The sequence below is a fragment of the Oncorhynchus clarkii genome, chromosome 2 (genome assembly GCF_045791955.1).
Source record: "Oncorhynchus clarkii lewisi isolate Uvic-CL-2024 chromosome 2, UVic_Ocla_1.0, whole genome shotgun sequence".
NCBI lineage: Eukaryota > Metazoa > Chordata > Actinopteri > Salmoniformes > Salmonidae > Oncorhynchus > Oncorhynchus clarkii.
Genome location: NC_092148.1, coordinates 80,210,623 through 80,235,880, shown reverse-complemented (window position 1 = coordinate 80,235,880; position 25,258 = coordinate 80,210,623). Strand labels below are relative to the sequence as shown.

The 25,258-nt window shown below is 41.5% G+C and overlaps 1 protein-coding gene across 1 annotated transcript in view; it reads right to left on the bottom strand.

The window, feature by feature from the left end:
- Positions 1–25,258, bottom strand: part of LOC139374581 (fatty acyl CoA reductase 1) — a 45,696-nt gene that overhangs the window by 16,050 nt on the left and 4,388 nt on the right. Inside the window, exons 2-6 of the mRNA XM_071115590.1 lie at positions 8,556–8,781; positions 8,017–8,192; positions 2,838–3,017; positions 514–691; positions 362–406 (exon numbers count right to left, since the gene is read on the bottom strand). Of these exons, the coding sequence (XP_070971691.1) occupies positions 362–406; positions 514–691; positions 2,838–3,017; positions 8,017–8,192; positions 8,556–8,744 (768 nt within the window). The 5' untranslated portion in view covers positions 8,745–8,781. The remainder of the gene's footprint in view (positions 1–361; positions 407–513; positions 692–2,837; positions 3,018–8,016; positions 8,193–8,555; positions 8,782–25,258) is intronic.

Below are 25,258 nucleotides of genomic sequence, written 5' to 3'. Positions count from 1 at the left end.
CATTATTGCGATCTGAGCGTTTTACATATTGCACACCAGTATCTCTCCTTGCACATTCATCTTCTGCACATCTACCATTCCAGTGTTTAATTGCTATATTGTAATGACTTCGCCACTATGGCCTATTTATTGCCTTTACCTCCCTTATCCTACCTCATTTGCACACACTGTATATAGACTTTTTATACTGTATTATTGACTGTATGTTTGTTTTACTCCATGTGTAACTCTGTGTTGTTGTATGTGTCGAACTGCTTTGCTTTATCTTGGCCAGATCGCAGTTGTAAATGAGAACTTGTTCTCAACTAGCCTACTCGGTTAAATAAAAAAAATATTGAGAACATATTTTTAAGGTACTTACTGCAATGAATATTCCACTAGGTCCATTGAAATTATCAATCCAGCCCTAAGAGTGAAAAAACATGTTATGAACAGAATACAGAATTGACCATGGTCAGCTACAGTATAGCTACAGCTTAGAAGACAGCCGGCTCAGTACATGGGAAGACTCACTGGGAACGGCTCTTTCCAACTGGCCCCTACTATAGAAGGCCTGATTATAGCCACGTTGAGGTTTCCACACTCCTGCTGGACCAAGTACTCAGCTATGGCCTTGGTGTAGGTGTACGTGTTGGGCCTTTTTCCTATCAGCCCTGGGGTCATCGCAGAGACCAGCTTCTCATCCATCCATCTAACCAACATGAAAACACATTGAAGACAGAGCCACAATAAAAAGGTCAATTTTCTGACATATTGCTCAAATACAAAACACACAGCTCAAAAAAATAAAGGGAACACTAAAATAACACATCCTAGATCTGAATGAATGAAATATTCTTATTAAATACTTTTTTCTTTACATAGTTGAATGTGCTGACAACAAAATCACACAAAAATGATCAATGGAAATCAAATTTATCAACCCATGGGGGTCTGGATTTGGAGTCACACTCAAAATTAAAGTGGAAAACCACACTACAGGCTGATCCAACTTTGATGTAATGTCCTTAAAACAAGTCCAAATGAGGCTCAGTCGTGTGTGTGGCCTCCACGTGCCTGTATGACCTCCCTACAACGCCTGGGCATGCTCCTGATGAGGTGGCGGATGGTCTCCTGAGGGATCTCCTCCCAGACCTGGACTAAAGCATCCGCCAACTCCTGGACAGTCTGTGGTGCAACGTGGCGTTGGTGGATGGAGCGAGACATGATGTCCCAGTGCTCAATTGGATTCAGGTCTGGGGAACGGGCAGGCCAGTCCATAGCATCAATGCCTTCCTCTTGCAGGAACTGCTGACACACTCCAGCCACATGAGGTCTAGCATTGTCTTGCATTAGGAGGAACCCAGGGCCAACCGCACCAGCATATGGTCTCACAAGGGGTCTGAGGATCTCATCTTGGTACCTAATGGCAGTCAGGCTACCTCTGGCGAGCACATGGAGGGCTGTGCGGCCCCCCAAAGAAATGCCACCCCACACCATGACTGACCCACCGCCAAACCGGTCATGCGGAGGATGTTGCACGCAGCAGAACGTTCTCCACGGCGTCTCCAGACTCTGTCACGTCTGTCACGTGTGCTCAGTGTGAACCTGCTTTCATCTGTGAAGAGCACAGGGCGCCAGTGGCAAATTTGCCAATCTTGGTGTTCTCTGGCAAATGCCAAACGTCCTGCACGGTGTTGAGCTGTAAGCACAACCCCCACCTGTGGATGTCGGGCCCTCATACCACCCTCATGGAGTCTGTTTCTGACCGTTTGAGCAGACACATGCACATTTGTGGCCTGCTGGAGATCATTTTGCAGGGCTATGGCAGTGCTCCTCCTGCTCTTCCTTGCACAAAGGCGGAGGTAGCGGTCCTGCTGCTGGGTTGTTGCCCTCCTACGGCCTCCTCCACGTCTCCTGATGTACTGGCCTGTCTCCTGGTAGCGCCTCCATGCTCTGGACACTACGCTGACAGACACAGCAAACCTTCTTGCCACAGCTCGCATTGATGTGCCATCCTGGATGAGCTGTACTACCGGTGTGGGTTGTAGACTCCGTCTCATGCTACCACTAGAGCACCGCCAGCATTCAAAAGTGACCAAAACATCAGTCAGTTCATAGGAACTGAGAAGTGGTCTGTGGTCACCACCTCTAGAACCACTCCTTTATTGGGGGTGTCTTGCTAATTGCCTATAATTTCCACTTGTTGTCTTTTCCATTTGCACAACAGCATGTGAAATGTATTGTCAATCAGTGTTGCTTCCTAAGTGGACAGTTTGATTTCACAGAAGTGTGATTGACTTGGAGTTACATTGTGTTGTTTAAGTGTTCCCTTTATTTTTTTGAGCAGTGTATATATTCCCAAGACCACAAACCAAATAAGTCTCAGAAATTCCCTTTAGTAAATTAGTAAATGCCTACTGTAATACTTAGGGATGGAAACATTCCTACATGAACAGAACACTGACTTTCACACAACTGGTGACCATGTTGTGCATGTGTGTCCTGTTGCACCCCCTACAAGAGCAGTCAGAGGCCCCACCTAACATTAAGAGTAAAGCAAATGTCCTTTTAACAGTTCAAATTGCCCTACTACAAATGAGTGAGTGCCACTCAATCAGTAACCAAACTCCATTAAGTTTAAATCAGAGACCGTCCCTGTTTGGCAGTTTCAGTCCATGCAGTAAGATATTGAGAGACCCTCAAGGGATAGCTACCAAGCTTATGCATTACCCACTACAAACTAATCCACAGGATGCAAATAATCTACTTATCTATCTCAGTCAAACATGCCAAGCTGTAGATTACTACAATCTCTTGGCTTCCGTTTCTAACAATCCGCAAATAACTTTACTCACTCTAGGCTGTCGATGAGCTTCTTGTAGTCAACAGGAGGTGGGTAAACCACTTCCTCAATGAGTGTCCGGTCACAGTTGGCGTAGGCTGTGGACACGTGGAGGAACACCTCCAAGTGCTTCATTTTGTGGGCAAGAGCCACCATCTTCTGGGTGGCTAGAACATTCAGTAGCATAGCATCTCTGAAAGGAGAACAAAAAAAATGTCACAAAACATCATTACAGAAATGCTACTAATATATACACACAGTCAAAAGTTGACACAACTACTCATTCCAGGGTTTCTTTAATTTGACTATTTTCTACATTGTAGAATAATAGTGAAGACATCAAAACTATGAAATAACTATGACATTTTTATTTTTGTATTTTATTTAACTAGACAAGTCAGTTAAGAACACATTCTTATTTACAATGACAGTCTACATGGGAACAGTGGGTTAACTGCCTTGTTCAGCTCTGGGATTCGATCCAGCAACCTTTCGGTTACTGGCCCAATGCTCTAACCACTAGGCTACCTGCCACCCCAATCATGTAGTAACTAAAAAAGTGTGAAACAAATCAAAATATATTTCATATTTGAGATTCTTCAAAGTAGCCACCCTTTGCCTTGACAGCTTTGCACACTCTTGGCAGTCTCTCAACCAGCTTCACATGGAATGCTTTTCCAACAGTCTTGATGGTTACCATATATGCTGATCCCTTGTTGGCTGCTTTTCCTTCACTCTGCAGTCCAACTCATCCCAAATCATCTCAATTGGGTTGAGGTCGGGTGATTGCGGAGGCCAGGTTATCTGATGCAGCACTCATCACTCTCCTTCTCGGTCATATAGCCCTTACACAGCCTGGAGGTGTGTGTTGGGTCATTGTCCTGTTGAAATACAAATGACAGTCCCACTAAGTGCAAACCAGATGGGATGGCGTATTGCTGCAGAATGCTGTGGTAGCCTTGCTGGTTAAGTGTACCTTGAATTCTAAATAAATCACTGACAGTGTCACCAGCAAAGCACCTCCACACGCTTCACGGTGGGAACCCCACATGGGGAGATCATCCATTCACCTATTCTGCGTCTCACAAAGGCACTGCGGTTGGAACCAAAAATCTCAAATTTGGACTCATCAGACCAAAGGACAGATTTACACTGGTCTAATGTCCATTGCTTGGGTTTCCTGGCCCAAGCAAGTCTCTTCTTATTGGTGTCCTTTAGTAGAGGTTTCTTTGCAACCATGAAGGCCTGATTCACGCAGTCTCCTCTGAACAGCTGATGTTGAGATGTGTCTGTTACTTGAACTCTGTGAAGCATTTATTTGGGCTGCAATCTGAGGTGCAGTTAACTCTAATGAACTTATCCTCTGCAGCAGAGGTACCTCTGGGTCTTCCTTTCCTGTGGCGTTCCTCATGAGCCAGTTTCATCATAGCGGTTGATGGTTTTTGCGACTACACTTGAATAAACTTTAAAGGTTCTTGACATTTTCTATATTGACTGACCTTCATGTCTTCAAGTAATGATGGACAGTCATTTATCTTTGCTTATTTGAGCTGTTCTTGCCATAATATGTAGTGTGCATTTGGAAAGTATTCAGATCTCTTGACTCATTCCACATTTTGCTATGTTACAGCCTTATTCCAAAAGTGATTAAATAGTTGTTTTCCTTCATCAATCTATACACAATACCCCATAATGACAAAAGCAAAAACAGTTTTGTAGAAATGTTTGCAAATAAACTGAAATAAGACATTTACATAAGTATTCAGAGCTCAGTACTTTGTTGAAGCACCTTTGGCAGCGATTACAGCCTTCAGTCTTCTTGGGTATGATGCTACAAGCTTGGCACACCTGTATTTGGGGAGTTTCTCCCATTCTTCTCTGTAGATTCTCTCAAGCTCTGGCAGGTTGGATGGGAAGTATTGCTGCACAGCTTTTTTCAGATCTCTCCAGAGATGTTAGATTGGGTTCAAGTCCCCGCACACTGACTCTGTACCGGTGCCCCCTGTATATAGCCTCGTTATTGTTATTTTTTATTTTAGTCTACTTGATAAATATATTCTTAACTCTTCTTGAACTGCACTGTTGGTTAAGGGCTTGTAAGTAAGCATTTTGCGGTAAAGTCTACACTTGTTGTATTCGGGGCATGTGACATAATAAAGTTTGATTTGAAGTCCGGGCTCTGGCTGGGTCACTCAAGGACATTCAGAGACTTGTACCGAAGCCACTCCTGTGTTGTCTTGGCTGTGTGCTTAGTGTCGTTGTCCTGTTGGAAGGTGAACCTTCACCCCAGTCTGAGGTCCTGCGTGCTCTGGAGAAGGTTTTCATCAACAATCTCTGTACTTTGCTCCATTCATCTGTCCCTCGATCCTGACAGGTCTCCCAGTCCCTGTCACTGAAAAGCATCCCTACAGCATGATGCTGCCACCACCATGCTGCACTGTAGGGATGGTGCCAGGTTTCCTCCAGATGTGACACTTGGCATTCAGGCCAAAGAGTTCAATGTTCGTTTTATCATACCAGAGAATCTTGTTTTCCCTGGTCTGAGGGTCTTTTGGTGCCTTTTGGCAAACTCCAAACGGGCTGTAATGTGCCTTTTACTGAGTGGCTTCCGTCTGGCCACTCTACCATCAAGGCCTGATTGGAGATGGTTGTCCTTTGGAATCTTTTCCCATCTCCACAGAGAAACTCAGAAGCTCTGTCAGAGTGACCATCGGGTTCTTGGTCACTTCCCTGACCAATGCCCTTCTCCCACAATTGCTCAGTTTGGCCGGACGGCCAGCTCTAGGAAGAGTTTTGGTGGTTCCAAACTTCTTCCATTTAAGAATGATGGAGGCCACTGTTTTTTCGAGGATCTTCAATGCTGCAGAAATGTTTTGGTACCCTTCCCCAGATCTGTGCTTCGAGACAATCCTGTCTCAGAGCTCAGCGGACAATTCCTTTGACCTTATGGCTTGGTTGTTGCACTGACAACTGTGGGAGTTTATATTAACAGGTGTATGCCTTTCCAAATCATGCCTAATCAATTGAATTTACCACAGGTGGACTCCAGTCAAGTTATAGAAACATCTCAAGGATGACCAATGGAAACAGGATGCACCTGAGCTCAACTTCCAGTCTCATAGCAAAAGGACTGAATACTTATGTAAATTAGGTTTAAAAAAATAATAATGCAATTACAGGGTATTGTGTGTAGATTAATGAGGAATACAGTGAACTTAATCAATTTTAGTTAATCAGGTCTAAAGTAACAAAATGTGGGAAAAGTCAAGAGGTCAATACTTTCTGAATGCACTGTGTGTGTGTGTGTGTGTGTGTGTGTGTGTGTGTGTGTATATACAGTTGAGGTCAGAAGATTACATACACCTTAGCCAAATACATTTAAAATCAGTTTTTCACAATTCCTGACATTTAATCCTAGTTACAATTCCCTGTCTTAGGTCAGTTAGGACCACCATTTTATTTTAAGAATGTGAAAAGTCAGAATAATAGTATAGAGAATAATTTATTTCAGCTTTTATTTCTTTCATCACATTCCCAGTGGGTCAGAAGTTTACATAAATTCATATAGTATTTGGTAGCATTGCTTTTAAATAGTTTAACATGGGTCAAACGTTTCAGGTAGCCTTCCACAAGCTTCCCACAAAAAGTTGGATTTTGGCCCGTTCCTCCTGACAGAGCTGGTGTAACTGAGTCAGGTTTGTAGGCCTCCTTGCTCGCACACACTTTTTCAGTTCTGCCTACACATTTTCTATAGGATTGAGGTCAGGGCTTTGTGATGGCCACTCCAATACCTTGACTTTGTTGTCCTTAAGCCATTTTGCAACAACTTTGGAAGTATGCTTGGGGTCATTGTCCATTTGGAAGACCGATTTGCAACCAAGCTTTAACTTCCTGACTGATGTCTTGAGATGTTGCTTCAATATATCCACTTAATTTTCCTCCCGCATGATGCCATCTATTTTGTGAAGTGCACCAGTCCCTCCTGCAGCAAAGAACCCCCACAACATCATGCTGCATACCCGTGCTTCACGGTTGGGATGGTGTTCTTCAGCTTGCAAGCCTCCCCCTTTTTCTTTCAAACATGACGATGGTCATTAGGGCCAAACAGTTCTATTTTTGTTTCATCAGACCAGATGACATTTCTCCAAAAAGCACGATCTTTGTCCCCATGTGCAGTTGCAAACCGTAGTCTGGCTTTTTTATGGTGGCTTTGGAGCAGTGGCTTCTTCCTTGCTGAGTGGCCTTTCAGCTTATGTCGATATAGGACTCGTTTTACCGTGGATATCGATACTTTTGTACCTGTTTTCTCCAGCATTTTCACAAGGTCCTTTGCTGTTGTTCTGGGATTGATTTGCACTTTTTGTACCAAAGTACGTTCATCTCTAGGAGACAGAATGCCTCTCCTTCCTGAGCAGTATGACAGCTGCGTGGTCTCATGGTGTTTATACTTGCGTACTATTGTTTGTACAGATAAACGTGATACCTTCAGGCATTTGGAAATTGCTCCCAAGGATGAACCAGACTTGCGGAGATCTACAATTATTTTTCCGCGGTCTTGGCTGATTTCATTTGATTTTCCCATGATGGCAAGCAAAGAGGCACTGAGTTTGAAGGTAGGCCTTGAAATACATGCACAGGTAATCCTCCAATTGACTCAAACGATGTCAATTAGCCTATCAGAAGCTTCTAAAGTCATTACATAATTTTTTGGAATTCTCCAAGCTGTTTAAAGGCACAGTCAACTTAGTATATGTAAACTTCTGACCCACTGGAATTGTGATATAGTGAATTATAAGTGAAATAATCTGTCTGTAAACAATTGTTGGAAAGATTAATTGTGTCATGCACAAAGTAGATGTCCTAACCAATTTGCCAAAACTATAGTTTGTTAACAAGAAATGTGTGGAGTGGTTGAAAAACTCCAACCTAGGTGTATGTAAACTTCCAACTTCAACTGTGTGTATATGTATGTATATATATATCAAAAATTTTAAAGCCTAAGCAATAGATAGGTACGTCCAGAGGGTTAGTAAAACTGTGAGAGTAATTTCTCTGCAGGAGAAGCAAGTGTGAGAGAAGAGTCAAGATCACTGTAGATAAATCTGAAATTGCAGCACTGTCCAGCAAGGTTCTGGGAGCAGAAGTGAAACAACGTTCTGGGGAGCAGTATCAGGAAGGAAACAATGGCTCACTTTAGAGGCTCATTGAATCGGATGGTTGCAGCACAATGGAAGACTATGTTGATGCAGTCAGCAAGCGTTTCCTGGTCCACTTTGCTCAGGTCCAGTTCTGGCAGGGTGAGGTCACTGTTCACAGCCACTATCTTCTTAGCAAAGTCTGGCTGCTCATCTCGTAACCTGTCAAAAAGCTGAAAAACAAATACAGTTGTACTACAGTTGTAATACTCCTTCATGACACTTTCACAGCCAATAAGCTAAAATGAGCCTACAAGTTTTTTATGAAATCAATGAGGGAAGCGTTTTGGTTCGAAAGCAATCCCAAGAAAGCAATTCCATTAGTAAGACATAGGCTTGCCTACATCGTGGTCTGCCATGGCCCAATTGTAAAGACCGTATGGAGTGTGGGCTGTGGAACTACGAAGTCTTCGTAACAAGCAGTCAAGAACTTATGACGCATCACCCCACACAGCCTACAGAGTTTTGGCTAACCCCCTTGAACATTCCTCTTTGGCTACCCCATTAGACCTTTCCCCTTCTCCAGCTCTTCTCACCTTGCAGTTGATCATGTCTGCGATGCGGGCCAGGGGAGCGTGGCCCGCTTTGTGCCGGACAAGGACGTACACAGCCTTGACTCCAGGGCAGGACCGCATCAGCTTCTCCAGCAGGACTTTTCCCATAAAGCCTGTGGCCCCTGTGATCAGCACATTCTTCCCCTCATAGTACTCAGGAATGGTCACCATTTTGTCTGTGTGCTCCAACCTTCCTCAACAACGCCACCTGTGGAAGGATTACATCATCGTTAGCCTAGTCACTGAAGATCCTTACTAGCGTGATGGAATTTCAGCAATTACTAGGGCTGTGACCATATCAGTTATTCAATATTTTTCCATGGCAAAAATGAAAACACGACACAGACCTAACTCTTCAGTCCTTTAAAAACCTGTTGTAAGTAAGATAGTAGTCTAGAGCTTGGAAAATAAATAATGTGACTCTGGATGACAACATAATGATGTTTGTTTCCTAAAGAAGTTAAATCCGCTTTGTTTCCTTGCCACGATACTAACGAGTATCGCAATACTCATATCGTCACTAGCAGTTACACAGTCAAAACCACCCCAGTTTGTAGAGGCAAAAACTTCCCTTACCATCTACAACAGTTAACTTCCTAAGCCCATAGCTATCACTTACAGAAGATAACACATCTTAGGAATTCAGCCACTCCAATGTTGTAAGCTAGTTGTATCCTGTCTCATCCACACACTGCCATTAAGAAGGCTGCCGAGCTCAAAAGCTTTACTTTGCCTTGCTGAGACGGGTTTCTCATTGGCACAATCTACTACAAGAGGTCTAGAGAGCAGAGTTGAGCACTCTGCAAAGATCCAGTAAAGACAATTGAAACAGCCTAGAGTAGTAGAAAGAAGACTGCTCTACACAACATCACATTTAAATCACTAATACCCAGTTTACCTTGTTGCAACACAAGAGTTAACAAGCCTGTGTTCTTTTTTTAACAAGTCTAGTCTTATCTCTAGTCGTCGGGTGGATGATACGCTGTTGTTGATACAGAACACTACTCCGACAGATAGTGCCTACAGAAAGTAATCACACCCCTTGACCTTTTCCGCATTTTGTTGTTACAGCCTACACACAATACCCCCTAATGTCAAAGTAGAATTATGTTTTAAGAAATGTTTACAAATAAATGTAAAATTAAAATCTGAGATGTCTTGAGTCAATAAGTATTCAACCCCTTTGATATGGAAAACATAAATACGTTCAGGAGTAAACATTTGCTTAACAAGTCACATAATAAGTTGCATGTGTGCAATAATAGTGTTTGACATGACTTTTGAATGACTACCTCATCTCTGTAACCCACACATACAGATAATTGTAAGGTCCCCAGTCGAGCAGTGAATTTCAAACACAAAGACCAGGGAGGTTTTCCAATGCCCCGCAAAGAGCACCTTTTACTTACTTTAGTTAACCCTTATTTTACCAGGTAAATTGACTGAGAACACATTCTCATTTACAGCAACGACCTGGGGAATAGTTAGTGGGGAAAAAAATGGGTAAAAAAAAATTATAAAGCAGACAATGACTATCCCTTTGAGCATGATGAAGTTATGAATTAATTACACTTTGGATGGAGTATCAATACACCCATGTAACTACAAAGATACAGGCGTCCTTCCTAACTCAGTTGCCGGAGAGGAAGGAAACCGCTCAGGGATTTCATCATGAGGCCAATGATGACCTTAACAGTTACAGAGGTTAAAGGCTGTGATAGGAGAAAACTGAGGATGGAACCACAACATTGTAGTTATCAAATCTAATGGTATTAGTCACATAAACATATTTAGCAGATGTCATTGCGGGTGTAGCGAAATGCTTGTGTTCCTAGCTCCAACAGTACAGTAATATCTAACAATTCACAACAATACACACATCTAAAAGTAAAATAATGGAATTAAGAAATATTGCTCTGGGAAGACTTGAGATTGGCTGTCTAGCAATGATCAACAACCAACATGACAGAGCATTTTGAATTTAAAAAAATAATACTTGTGCAAATATTGTATAATCCATGTGTGCAAAGCTCTTGGGTCATGTCTACACTTGCCACTTACATGCAACTTCTGCTATCAGAACACATGGTTGATGATATTACTAGTTTATCTAGCGTGTCCTGCGTTGCATATAATCGATGCGGTGCGCATTCGCGAAAAAGGACCGTTGTTGCTCCAATGTGTACCTAACCATAAACATCAATGCCTTTCTTAAAATCAATACACAGAAGTATATCTTTTTAAACCTGCATATTTAGCTAAAAGAAAGGTTAGCAGGCAATATTAACCAGGTGAAATTGTGTCACTTCACTTGCATTCATTGCACGCAGAGTCAGGGTATATGCAACAGTTTGGGCCGCCTAATTTGCCAGAATTGTACGTAATTATGACATAACATTGAAGATTGTGCAATGTAACAGGAATATTTAGACTTATGGATGCCACCTGTCAGATAGAATATGGAACGTTTCCGTATTTCACTGAAAGAATAAACGTCTTGTTTTCGAGATGATAGTTTCCGGATTCGACCATATTAATGACCTATGGCTCGTATTTCTGTGTGTTATTATGTTATAATTAAGTCTATGATTTGATAGAGCAGTCTGACTGAGCAATGGTAGGCAGCTGCAGGCTCGTTCATTCATTCAAACAGCACTTTCGTGCGTTTTGCCAGCAGCTCTTCACAATGCTTCAAGCATTGCACTGTTTATGACTTCAAGCCAATCAGATGAATAGCTTTTTAACTTTTTTTTAATGTAGCCTAGGCCTACTGGTTGTACGAATTTTGGGATCTATCGTCCCACAACTGTCACAGAATCTTGGGCTATTTCTTTCTTGACAACCTGAGTAGTGTGTGACCCTAAGGTGGCAACACATACATTCAAAGTAATTTCAATGAGTCTTTCTCCATTCTGATTGCTTTATATTGTTCAATTCAACTTCAACCACAAAAAAAGTCCTAATTGTCATAAATTTCTGCATTTGAGATCATTTCCACACTGACACATAGGGCTGCACGATATGGGCAAGCAATCTGGGCCTCATTTTTAACCAAATGTTGCAATTTGACATGCGATTTGAGCAAAACACTTGGGTTAACTGTTAAAATCATGGCAATAGAAGGTCTATTCTAATTATATAGTTATAATATAATAGTGGGCACTTTTAATACAGTGTTGTTTGACATGACAATGAATGAAAATGCCAGGGAGGAGTTATTGTGAAAGAGTAGGAACTAAAGTGTTGATAGGTGTTTCCTAGGGAACCATATAATCTTTGACTACATTGAATGTTTTCTCTTAGCTACTTAGATATTCTTGCTTTGCGTATTCCTTTTTATTTAGAAGATACTGTTGCACAAACAACATGCTGATTTAGGTCTACACCATCACTGGTATTATCAGGCTCTATGGCTAATTACGCTTGCTCTTATTCAGTACATTTAGTAGATAGCTAGAGATTAGCATTAGCGGCTAACAAGATTTAGGAACAACTTGCTAAAAAAAGACAAACTAGCTGTTTGCAGATGTAAGAAGAAACACAAGCTAATAGTGTAATTATGGAATGCTAGTAGATTTATATTAAGAAGCAAAGTGACAACTCCATCGTTGTCATCAACATGGTTGCATATGCTGTATAGACCATGCAGACTAAAAGCAAGTGTCTCGTGGTCGAGGAACAACAAATGCAAGATTTAGCCACATAAGTGACAGGAGCCAGGACTAGGTCTCTGTGGAAAGCAGCATGGAGAGAGAGTGGCGAGAGATGACTCAAGTAGCGAAGTAAACTATAAAAATGGATGTTACACACTGCATATCACATTTAACAAACCAAACATTCAAATACCGTTATCGAAGGTAAAGTAAAAACTCGAACCTGTCCATGACACAATACCGGTACGTCGCAAAAAAAACATATACCGCCCAGCCCTACCGAGGACAGACGATTTTTACGTGCTATGCATTTCAGTGGTCTCTTTCTGTGAGCTTGTGTGGCCTACCACTTCACGGCTGAGCCGTTGTTGCCCCTAAACATTTTCACTTCACAAAATCAGCACTTATAGTTGACTGGGGCAGCTCTAGCAGGGCAGAAATTTGATGAACTGACTTGTTGGAAAGGTGGCATCCTATGACGGTGCCACGTTGAAAGTCATTTAGCTCTTCAGTAAGGCCATTCTACTGCCAGTTTGTCTCTGGAGATTGCATGGCTGTGTCCTCGATTTTATACCCGTCAGCAACGGATGTGGCTGAAATAGCCGAATCCACTCATTTGAAGGGGTGTCCACATATGTGACTCACCACCAGGATTCGGTCTTATGTATCAACATTTGAATCTGTTTTTTTTTATTATTTGTTTTACATTGGATAAAAGTAGACACTCAGAGCTACAAAATGGTATATCATTCACTACATTTGAAAGTTGATAACTCACTTTTGAGAAAACCCTCTTTCAATGTTTTAATACTACTATTGGAGAGCCCTTCTTTGTCTACACCCATTCAGCATTGTTCACACCCTCTTAAGCCTTAGCCCCACCCATCTCTTTAAGGGTTGAGCCGAGAATTCTGTACTAACTTACCAGCCACTTCCAGACATCAAGAGAGAGAACAGCTCACTGAACATTACTCGCCCTAGCAGAGCTGGTTAGGCTATGCTATCCAGAGCATTGGTGACTGCAACTATCCTGTCAGATTGTCCGTTTGTAAATGCAGTGTTTCGCATTCAGAGCGCACACTGGACGCTCTGGCTCATAAGTAGGATCGATCCGAAAGCTCTGACCTCACAACAACAGTCAAGCACCCAAGCTAACTGGCTAACATTGGCTAGCTACTTCCAGACACATAATGAGAGAACACCCCTGACCATTTTACTCACCCTAGCAGAGCTGGTTAGGCTCTTTTCATGTTATTCAAAGCGTTGATGACTAACTGTGCTGCTGGCAACAATTGAATTACGCTTTGTTGCCAACATTTACAGACACCGGACATATTCAAAATTCATCAGTTATTCTGCGCTCTGGCACATTAAGAACAGCCTTTTGTTAAGAAATGTAGCAAGATCGCTATCGAGGTAAACAATGAATCCCAACGTATGACGTAATGTTAGTTAGCGAGCCAGCCAGCTAACGTTAGCTAGCTGGCCTTGATGCCAACTTTGCACACTCTTGGCATTCTGTCAACCAGTTTCATGAGGTAGTCACCTGGAATGCATTTCAATTAACAGGTGTGCCTTCATTAACTTCTTGAGTGTAGGGGGCAGGATTTTTCGTTTTTGGCTAAAAAACGTACCCATTTGAAACGGCCTATTTCTCAGGCCCAGAAACTAGAATATGCATATAATTATCAGATTAGGATAGAAAACACTAACATTTCCAAAACTGTCAAAATATTGTCTGTGAGTATAACAGAACTGATATTGCAGGCAAAAACCTGAGGAAAATCAAACCAGGAAGTGCTGTTTTTCCTGAAAGCTCTGTTCCATTGGATGCCTTGCCTCCATTTAAAGGGATATCAACCAGATTCCTTTTCCTATGGCTTCCTCAAGGTCTCAACAGTTTTTAGACAGTTTCAGGCTTTTATTTAGAAAAATGAGCGAGAAAGATAGCATCGCATCAGTGGACAGCTGGGTGTTCGCAGAGTTTTGCGTGGGGCAGCCATTGTCTCTCCCTCGCCTATTGAAAAAGCGACAGTCCCGGTTGATATATTATCGATTATATATTTTAAAAACAACCTGAGGATTTATTATAAAAAAACATTTGACATGTTTCTGTGGACATTACAGATACTATTTGGAATTTTCGTCTGCGATGTCGTGACCGCTTGAGCCTGTGGATTTCTTAACATAACGCGCTAAACAAATGGAGGTATTTTGGATATAAAAATACAAAAAGGAACATTTATTGTGTAACTGGGAGTCTCGTGAGTGCAAACATCCGAAGATCATCAAAGGTAAGCCATTTAATCTATTGCTTTTCTGACTTTCGTGACCAATCTACTTGGCTGCTAGTGTTTGTAATATTTTGTCTACTGAGAGAGATGTTCTTACATAAACACTTGTTATGCTTTCGCCGAAAAGCTGTATTGAAATCTGACAACGCAGGTGGATTAACAAGCTAAGCTGTGTTTTGCTATATTGCACTTGTGATTTCATGAAAATTAAATATTTTTAGTAATTTAATTTGAATTTGGCGAGCTGCAATTCAGCGGGTGTTGATGAAAATGATCCCGCTAAAGGGATGGGTGCGTCAAGAAGTTAAAGTTCAGATGTGTTGTGACAAGGTAGGGGTGGAAGACAGTCCTATTTGGTAAAATACCAAGTGCATATTATGGCAAGAACAGCTCAAATATGCAAAGAGAAACGACGGTCCATCATTACTTCAAGACATTAAGGTCAGTCAATACGGAAAATGTCAATAACTTTGAAAGTTTCTTCAAGTTCAGATGCAAAAACCATCAAGCACTATGATGAAACTGGCTCATGAGGTCCGCCACAGGAAAGGAGAACGCAGGGTTACCTCTGATGCAGAGGATAAGTTCATTAGTTACGAGCCTCAGAAATTGCAGCCCAAATAAATGCTTAAAAGTTCAAGTAACAGACATCAACAGCAACTGTTCAGAGGAGACTTCATGAAATCAGGCCTTCATGGTCGAATTGCTGCCAAGAAACCACTACTAAAGGACACCAATAATAAGAAGAGACTTGCTTGGGTAAAAAAACACGAGAAATGGACAATGGACCGGATTAAATCTGTCCTTTGGTCTGATATTTTTGGTTCCAACCGCCGTGTCTTTGTGAAACGCAGAGTAGATGAAAGAATGATCTCTGCATGTGTGAAGCATAGAGGTGGTGGTGTGATGGTTATTTGCTGGTGACACTGTCTGTGATTTATTAGAATTCAAGGCACACTTCTGCAGCGATACGCCATCCCACCTGGTTTGCGCTTAGTGGGACTATCATTTGTTTTTCAACAGGTCAATGACCCAACACACCTCCATGCTGTGTAAGGTCTATTTGACCAAGGAGAGTGATGGAGTGCTGCATCAGATAACCTGGCCTCCACAATCACCCGACCTCAACCCAATTGAGATGGTTTGGGATGAGTTTGCCCGCAGAGTGAAGGAAAAGCAGCCAACAACAGCTCAGCATTTGTGGGAAATCCTTCAAGACTGTTGGAAAAGCATTCCAGGTGAAGATGGTTGAGAGAATGCCAAGAGTGTGCAAAGCTATCATCAAGGTAAAGGGTGGCTACTTTGAAGAATCTAAAATATATTTTGATTTGTTTAACACTTTTTTGGTTACTACATGATTCCATGCGTGTTATTTCATAGAAAATAATCAAATAAAGAAAAACCCTTGAATGAGTAGGTGTGCCCAAACCTTTGACTGGTACTGTACATATACATTTAATGGCACATGAGACTCCTGTCTTATTCATGCCCATCTCAGTGAACAAATATAATGCAGAGGCTGTGAGGATGGCACAGTCCAAGAAGGGGAGGGTGGCTAAAATGTACAACTCTCTCCAGAATGCGCTCTCTCCCGTCATTGTGTGCACACTCATTGTTTCATAACTTTGTGTGAATGGTTTGCGTTTGATTGTGACTGTCTATCAATTCCCCATTACATATATCACCAGTAGTGCATTTACCGCTAATTCATAATCTACAATATTTGTTTGGTTATGGTCATTTCTGTTAATGTATTCAATATATTATTCCAGTATTTTACCGTTCTCATTGTCAGAGTAAACACATTTTGGTTTATTTCATTCCATTTACAAGTTGTCAATTTAGTCATTGTCTTTTTGTTTAGAGCGCTCCTGTCAATATTGATTAACGACGTGCACCTGATTACCCATAGAAGTTGGCCTATATGTTACCTGGCCTGCCCGCAAATGTAGACATATAAATGTGCCCATTTGGTGATCTGATAGTAATTGTGACCCGTTTCAGGATGCTAGGCATATGTTGCATGTCACTACTTCACAGGAGAGGCATTTAAACAGAAAATTAAGTGTTCTGGGGCAGAAATGCCTTCTGGAACATGTGAACTTTCACGTGCCTTAATAACAAATGTGTATGCCACCTGTAAATACTAATAAAATGTTTAAAATTACAAGCCTAGTTGGTTTAGACACAAAAAACGACAGGAACATTCCCATGAATGCTGAGATAATGGATGGACTGGACATGAGTTCGGATTGGTCAGCCATGTAGCACGCTTCTGTCTATAACATGAGCTGCTCAGTATGTGTCGATAATCCTTTCTAACTCAGCTGTTTTGAAAGAAATCATGAAGAACTGCAAAAGTGTTGCTACTGCTCTTAATGTCGCTGCCATCGACAAATTCAAGATCAGTGGGAAGAAGTTGTGATGGACTACTTTCTGTAGGACGACCGTGCCATGCTCGTACCATGCTGAAAATGTATCAAATGATGAGGAAATTCCTGATTTAGGTAAAAACATTTATTTGAACCAGACATTGAAGAGTCTTCTGATGACAGTTATTGGGAAGAAACAGCGTGTTGTCACGGAAGAAGTTGACCGAGGGAGTCAAAAGATAAATTAGAAGGCTGTTGTATAAAATACCTGTCTCCGGATTATGTCTTCAAACTAAGGGCAACAATGACATCAATGAGAGCAGGAGAAGCGTTCATCCATGTGTATGGGTAAGAGTCTAGTTACATTTTCAGATAGTATATGTTTAGAATTTCGTAAAAAGGTAGTTATTGCAAGTTAAAGCGAACTGTCAGCTACTAACGTTAGCTGGCCGGCTGGCTTGCTAACGTTACGAATAACATTACTACACAGATCATACACGCATCTCAGAAAGCCTTTTGCATTGCGAGTTATAGCCTAATGGTAGCTAGCTAGCTAACATTGAACTTAGCTTGTTAGCTTTAGCTACCAGCAGATTCATGCATGGTAGTAACGTTAAAGTTGGGATTATGGTTCATTGTTAAACTAGCTAACTACATGTCTAAACAAAAGAAGACTCCACTATGCACGTAACCATTTCACTGTCAAGATGACACTTTCTTTATCCTGTGCATGTGACAAATAAACGTAAGATTTTATTTGATATGTGTGTTTACCAGAGATGGTAATGTGAAGAACATGAACTGCAAGTCAAATTAGGATATAAATGTTAGGCCAACGAGACAGTGTCCAAGATCTACAATTCTCTGGTAGAATGCCCTGCTTTCATTTCGTCACACTCACAACCATAAGCTATTTTCTGTAATTAGCTCACCATTAACTTTTAAATAATGATTTAGTTGAGTTTATTTCCTGTAATAATTAATAAAAAATAGCTAAAGTTGGCATGACTGTCCTGTGAGGATCCTAATAGGTCAGATCAGCTTTGCAATAAATAACTTCAACCAGACCCCCTCTCACCCACAGGGGTGGGGTAAGAAACTGGTGGGGGTTAACACCTCACACCCTGTCGTAACAGACAGAACATTCCGACATCCCGCTCCAAATTCACACAAGGAATTTGCTTTGTTTTAAAAATACTTTTCCCGACGTGGGGAATGGTCAGAGGCGACCTAAAAGAACACTAATGCCGTTTTGGTTGTTATTTTGTGATGTCATTAAAAAAATGTCAAGTTACAATATTTCCTTTAACAAGTATACAGACATGTACAAAGTTTACATACTCGGCGTTGTGCATGCAATATGACAAATTATGAAAGTGTTTTTGTTAAGAGAGGGATGTGATTTTAGAAACTGTAAGAGGAAATTGTTTCTATAACTGTGCACAATAAGTAGTCATCGCCCCCCTTGAGTGAGGTCAGAGAGCGTGTCAACCTGACAGAACCGCCCCTTTTGAACGAACTGTATAAAATGGGTTAATAATTAACATAGACCAAAGAGACGTTGAGCTGCAGCTTACGTTTAAAGTGGTTTGAACTCAATCGCAACATGAGGTAGAGACGATAAAGTCACCTCCCGGACAATCACTGATACGGCTGATTAGCTGTCCTAAAAAGCTAATTTAAGTGGGCCCATTCTACTACTCTTTTCAAACCATTGTATTCCACTACTAACATCACCCCACTGGGAACCATCGACACGGCTGGCCTATCTTCAAAGAAACATCTTCCAGAGCGATTGTAAGTTGAATAAACTCTGTAGTTCTGTTCAGAACTACACAACAAGTCACCGGATATCAGAAGACTGCAGAGGAGAACAGAGGAACCATTTTGGACAATCAAAGCCTTACAAGCGTGCCGCGAAAACCCCAAGTCCAAGGAGGACCCGCTCAGAGAGATACAAAGCGAACCAAGGCATTTTCACGTAAATGCATTCATGATTTCTTACTCCAAGTGGGCGGCGGTTCGTGTGGAAAGTATAAGTGAGTCGTTTCTAAATGTACCAACATTAAGGGTCTCTGTCCTTCTCTCTCACTATGTATTTTGTAACAAGCAGCCATATTGTTGTCAGTCCGCTAGGGACCTGTTTCTAAATGTATTAAGGATATCCCAGTTTGTCACCTAACAGTACGAACTCTGAAGATCGATGGGGGGCAATCAATTCACATATGGTGTCCAGGGCACAGCTGGGGGCTGAGGGGGGTCTATAACAAGCGGCAACGATGAGACTTATTTCTGGAAAGGAGAATTTTTAAAAGTAGAAGCTTGAATGGTTTGGGCACAGACCTGAACAGTATGACAGAATTCGACTTCAAGTCGGAATGGCATTCATAAAGCCTACGGAATATAATAACTTTATTGTGCCAAGGATGCAAGTCCTATATACACATGTACTGTAGTTATTACCACGCATGAGATCCCCACATTGTAGCCTGTACATTGAATATAGTCACTGATCATGTTCTCTTCCATGGTAAATAAAAGGTGCGGTTCAGGTATGAATCTGAGACATTCTTTTTTAGTCATATCCAATACCAGGTGTATCAAACTCTATTCTTTGAATGATGCTGTGTCTACATTAGAGGTTGACCGATTATGGTTTTTCAACGCAGATACCGATTATTGGAGGACCAAAAAAGCAGATACCGATTAAGCGGCCGATTTTTCCATTTGTAATAATGACAATAACAATACTGAATTAACAGTTATTTTAACTTAATATAAAACATCAATAAAATCAATTTAGCCTCATAAATAATGAAACATGGTCAATTTGGTTTAAATAATGCAAAAACAAAGTGTTGGAGAAGAAAGTAGTATGTGCCATGTAAAAATATGTGCCATGTAAAAAAGCTAACGTTTAAGTTCCTTGCTCAGAACATGAGAACATATGAAGGTTGGTGGTTCCTTTTAACATGAGACTTCAATATTCCAAGGTAAGAGGTTTTAGGTTGTAGTTAATAGTATTTATAGGACTATTTCTCTCTATACCATTTGTATTTCATATACCTTTGACTATTGGATGTTCTTATAGGCACTTTAGTATTGCCAGTGTAACAGTATAGCTACCGTCCCCCTCCTCACCCCTACCTGGGCTCGAACCAGGAACACATCGACAACAGCCACACTCGAAGCATTGTTACCCATCGCTCCACAAAAGCCTTGCAGCGCAAGGGGAATAACTACTCCAAATCTAAAAGCGAGTGGCGTTTGAAACAGTATTAGCGCACACCCAGCTAACTAGCTAGCCATTTCACATTGGTTACACCAGCCATTAGGCTGATAGGCTTGAAGTCATAAACAGCGCTGTGCTTGCGAAGAGCTGCTGGCAAAACGCACAAAAGTGTTGTTTGAATGAATGATTACCGGCCTGCTGCTGCTGTCAGACTGCTCTATCAAATCAGACTTAATTATAACACAGAAATACGAGCCTTGGTCATTAATATGATCGAATCCGGAAACTATCATTTCGAAAACAAAACTTTTATTTCAGTGAAATACAGAACCGTTCGGTATTTTATCTAACGGGTGGCATCCCTAAGTCTAAATATTCTTGTTACATTGCACATCCTTCAATGAATATCATAATTACGTAAAATTCTGGCAAATTTGTTCACAATGAGTCAGGCAGCCCAAACTGTTGCATATACCCTGACTGCGTGCAATGAACGCAAGAGAAATGACACAATTTCACCTGGTTAATATTGCCTGCTAAACTGGATTAGTAGTTATAACTAGTGATTACTAGAAATTTACCTTGGCTTCTACTGCATTAGCGTAACAGGCAGGCTACTCGTGGAGTGCAATGGTTAGACTAGTTAACTGTGCGGTTGCAAGATTGTAACCCCTGAGTTGACACGGTGAAAATCTGTCGTTCTGCCCGTGAACAAGGCAGTTAACCCACAGTTCCTAGGCAGTCATTGAAAATAAGAATGTGTTCTTAACAGACTTGCCTAGATAAATAAAAGGTATAAAATAATTATTTTTAAAAAATCATCAGAAATCGGCGCCCAAAAACTTGAAATCGGCCCTAATTAAATCGGCCATTGCGATTAATCGGTCGACCTCTAGTCTGCACGAATGTATTACAATTATACACTTCAACAGTGTTTACCACTCCTGCTCCTGGGACATCAATGATTATTGCAGTTACAATGTGTAGACTAAAAACATGATTTAAGTAAAGGCTGATTTGTAATTCATATATACACCTATGCATATCTAACTCCCTTCATCTGCATTAATCTGAGGACACGGGAAAAGTGTATTATTCCAATGAGATGAGATAATTTCAACCAGTGGAGAATGTGGAACACTTTATTGAAAGTTCATTATCCAGGTATTATAAATACATGCATTATAAATAGTAGAATTGTAATATTATAAATACAAGTTCAATCTGTACTTTAATGCACATATGGTGTGCATTATAAAAAAAGAAGAAAGAAAGAGGTGGGAAGAGAGGTGTAGAATAAAGAAAGGGAAAGTAACAGAGGAGCAGGGAAGACAGCATATGATTAATGAATTACAGTGCTACCCTTATATTCTCTCACTTCATCACAATTACATAGTGTCTCTAGCGGTGTCTCCTAACCAGCCTTAGGCTCCTAGTCGGCCCGAAGGTTATCTTAAAAGCAGGTGAGGCGGCGATGACGGGACTGGCTTCCTCTCTCACATCAAAACATACCTGCAGACGAGAGACAGATGGATAGAGAGAGAATAAAAACAGCTTAATCATGCTAACACGGTCAGTCATCATAATCATCAGGAGGTGAAATGCAAAACTGACCTTGGATCATTAACTCTGGGACTACTACATCTATCTGTATGTCAATGTAAAGCATTGCTTTAATAATACTTCCTTTATAATATCACTTATAACAAATGATGATAACATTGGATAGATAGATACATGTGTAGCATGTGACAATAGCAGGATGATATAAAAGATAGTGTCACAAATGAATACATAAATACCACTTGAAGCTTGATGATGACTTGATCATTTGAATTAACTGTGTAGTGCTAAGGCAAAAACCTGCTCTATCCAGAATGGCCTACTCTCCTACTTTGACAGCTGGGGCTGTTATCCTTTCACCCTCCTCCAAAAATACAAATGTTTGCCATTATCAAGAGTGGCACTGGGGCTAAAACAATATCCTACATAGTGGTGGAGGACAGGACCCAAAAAGGCTGGAGACTCATAACTAATCGAAGAGCATACATGTATATGTCCTGACCAAACGATGAGGAGTCAGTGGTAGAGTTCACTTGACGTTGCAGCACAGCAAGATTCTCAGTAGGCAGGGGGCATGGGATGTCAGGAACAATGACCCCATTGTCAGTGTTACCAGATTATCCCCCTGATAAAGCAGGTCCCCCACCTGCTGAATTTGGAATGCTCAAAAGAACCAATCTGCATTAGTGATGATAAATTTGGCAGCAACAGTGGCTTGATAGTTCAGTGAAAATGGCTAAGAGTTTATGTGGTGTAAATCTTAAAATTAGCAGCTGACATCTTAAGGGTTTTTTAATTAATGCAAGTGAGACAGGTTCCATGAAAAACAAGACAAACAGAGAGGAAGAGAGAAAAAGAACAGAGCAGTTTAATTACCTCTGGTTATGGACACTTTTGCCAGCAATAAACGCTTCCACGGCCTGTTCCTCGGACAGCGAACATACAGTCATGGTCAAAAGTTGAGAATGACACAAATATACATTTTCAAAGTCTGCTGCTTCAGTGTATTTAGATGTTTTTGTCAGATGTTACAATGGAATACTGAAGTATAATTACAAGCATTTCATAAGTTTCAAAGGCTTTTATTGACAATTACATGAAGTTGATGCAAAGAGTCAATATTTGCAGGGTTAACCCTTCTTTTTCAAGACCTCTGCAATCCACCCTGGCATGCTGTAAATTAACTTCTGGGACACATCCTGACTGATGGCAGTCCATTCTTGCATAATCAATGCTTGGAGTTTGTCAGAATTTGTGGGTTTTTGTTTGTCCACCGCCTCTTGAGAATTGACCACAAGTTCTCAATGAGATTAAGGTCTGGGGAGTTTCCTGGCCATGGACCCAAAATATTGATGTTTTGTTCCCCGAGACACTTAGTTATCACTTTTGCCTTACGGCAAGGTGCTCCATCATGCTGGAAAAGGCATTGTTCGTCACCAAACTGTTCCTGGATAGTTGGGAGAAGTTGCTCTCGAAAGATGTGTTGGTACCATTCTTTATTCATGGCTGTGTTCTTAGGCAAAATGGTGAGTGAGGGGCCTCCCGGGTGGCACAGTGGTCTAGTGCATTGCAGTGCTAGCTGTGCCACCAGAGACTCTGGGTTCGAGCCCAGGCTCTGTCACAGCCGGCAGCGACCGGGAGGTCCATGGGGCGACGCACAATTGGCCTAGCGTCACCCAGGTTAGGGAGGGTTTGGCCGGTAGGGATATCCTTGTCTCATCGTGCACTAGCGGCTCCTGTGGCGGGCCGGGCGCAGTGCACGCTAACCAGGTCGCCAGGTGCACGGTGTTTCCTCCGACACATTGGTGTGGCTGGCGTCCGGGTTGGATGTGCGCTGTGTTAAGAAGCAGTGCGGCTTGTTTGGGTTGTGTTTCAGAGGATGCATAGCTTTCGACCTTCGTCTCTCCCGAACCCGTACGGGAGTTGTAGCGATGAGACAAGATAGTAGTTACTAACAATTGGATACCACGAAATTGGGGAGAAAAGGGGGTAAAAAAAAGAAGAAAAATTGTAAGTGAGCCCACTCCCTTGGCTGAGAAGCAACCCCACACATGAATGGTCTCGGGATGCTTTACTGTTGGCATGACACAGGACTGATGGTAGCGCTCACCTTGTCTTCTCCGGACAAGCTTTTTTCCGGATGCTCTAAACAATCGGAAAGGGAATTCAGAGAAAATGACTTTACCCCAATCCTCAGTAGTCTGTACCTTTAGCAGAATATCAGTCTGTTCCTGATGTTTTTCCTGGAGAGAAGTGGCTTCTTTGCTGCCCTTCTTGGCACCAGGCCGAAGATCTTCGCCTAACTGTGCCTGCTGCCATTCCTGAGCAAGCTCTGTACTGGTGGTGCCCCGATCCCACAACTGAATCAACGACGGTCCTGGCTTGCTAGACTTTCTTGGGCGCCCTGAAGCCTTCACAGCAATTGAACCGCTCTTCTTGAAGATCTTGATGATCCGATAAATGGTTGATTTAGGTGCAATCTTACTGGCAGCAATATCCTTGCCTGTGAAGCCCTTTTTGTGCAAAGCAATGATGATGGCACGTGTTCCCTTGCAGGTAACCATGCTTGACAGAGGAAGAACAATGATTCGAAGCACCAGCCTCCTTTTGAAGCTTCAGTCTGTCATTCAAACTCAAAATCAGCATGAGAGTGATCTCCAGCCTTGTCCTCGTCAACACTCACGCCTGTGTTAACGAGAGAATCACTTACATGTCAGCTGGTCCTTTTGTGGCAGGGCTGAAATGCAGTGGAAATGTTTTTGGGGGATTCAATTCATTTGCATGGCAAAGAGGGACTTTGCAATTAATTGCAATTCATCTGATCCCTCTTCATAACATTCTGGAGTATATGCAAATTGCCATCATACAAACTGAGGCAGCAGACTTTGTGAAAATTAATATTTGTGTTATTCTCAAAACTTTTGGCCACAACTGTACATATATTTATTTTTTGTAAATATGAAAATAACTGAGATATGACCGTTCAATCTAAAGCAGCAGATGTCATTTTCAGGATACGTCAATACAGCACAGAAAACACTAGACTGGTATTGTGGTTGTTCATTAGGTGATGGGAAATATGCAATATGTATACAAAATAATATACTTACCTTCCTTGAAAATCCATCTACACCGCCAAAGATGACAATGTTGTGAAGCTAACTGTTTCACTGTCATGAAATATGATTATATATCGACTATGACACAAATAGGACATGGCCTGCTTATGAGTTGCCATGAAAGAAAGTAGCAAAAACAGGCTAAACGTAGCATAAATGTTTTTGGATAGCTTGAGAAAAATAATTGCATGATTTATCATTCTATATGTAATATAGTAGAATGTTATGAACAAACACTGAATCGTAGGAGCTAACTGCTAGCTATGTAACGTTAGAAGTTGGACGGAAGAACGCCCAGTGCTGCTTACCGGAGATGCCATCATCACACAGTTCTTCGTAGGTGTCCACTGACTTCCTTTGTGTTGGAAAGAAAGGCTGAACAGTATTGGTTGTAGCCAAACTGACACTCAAAACATAGACAAAATGGAGGGTGGTTGACAGCTAAATTAAAT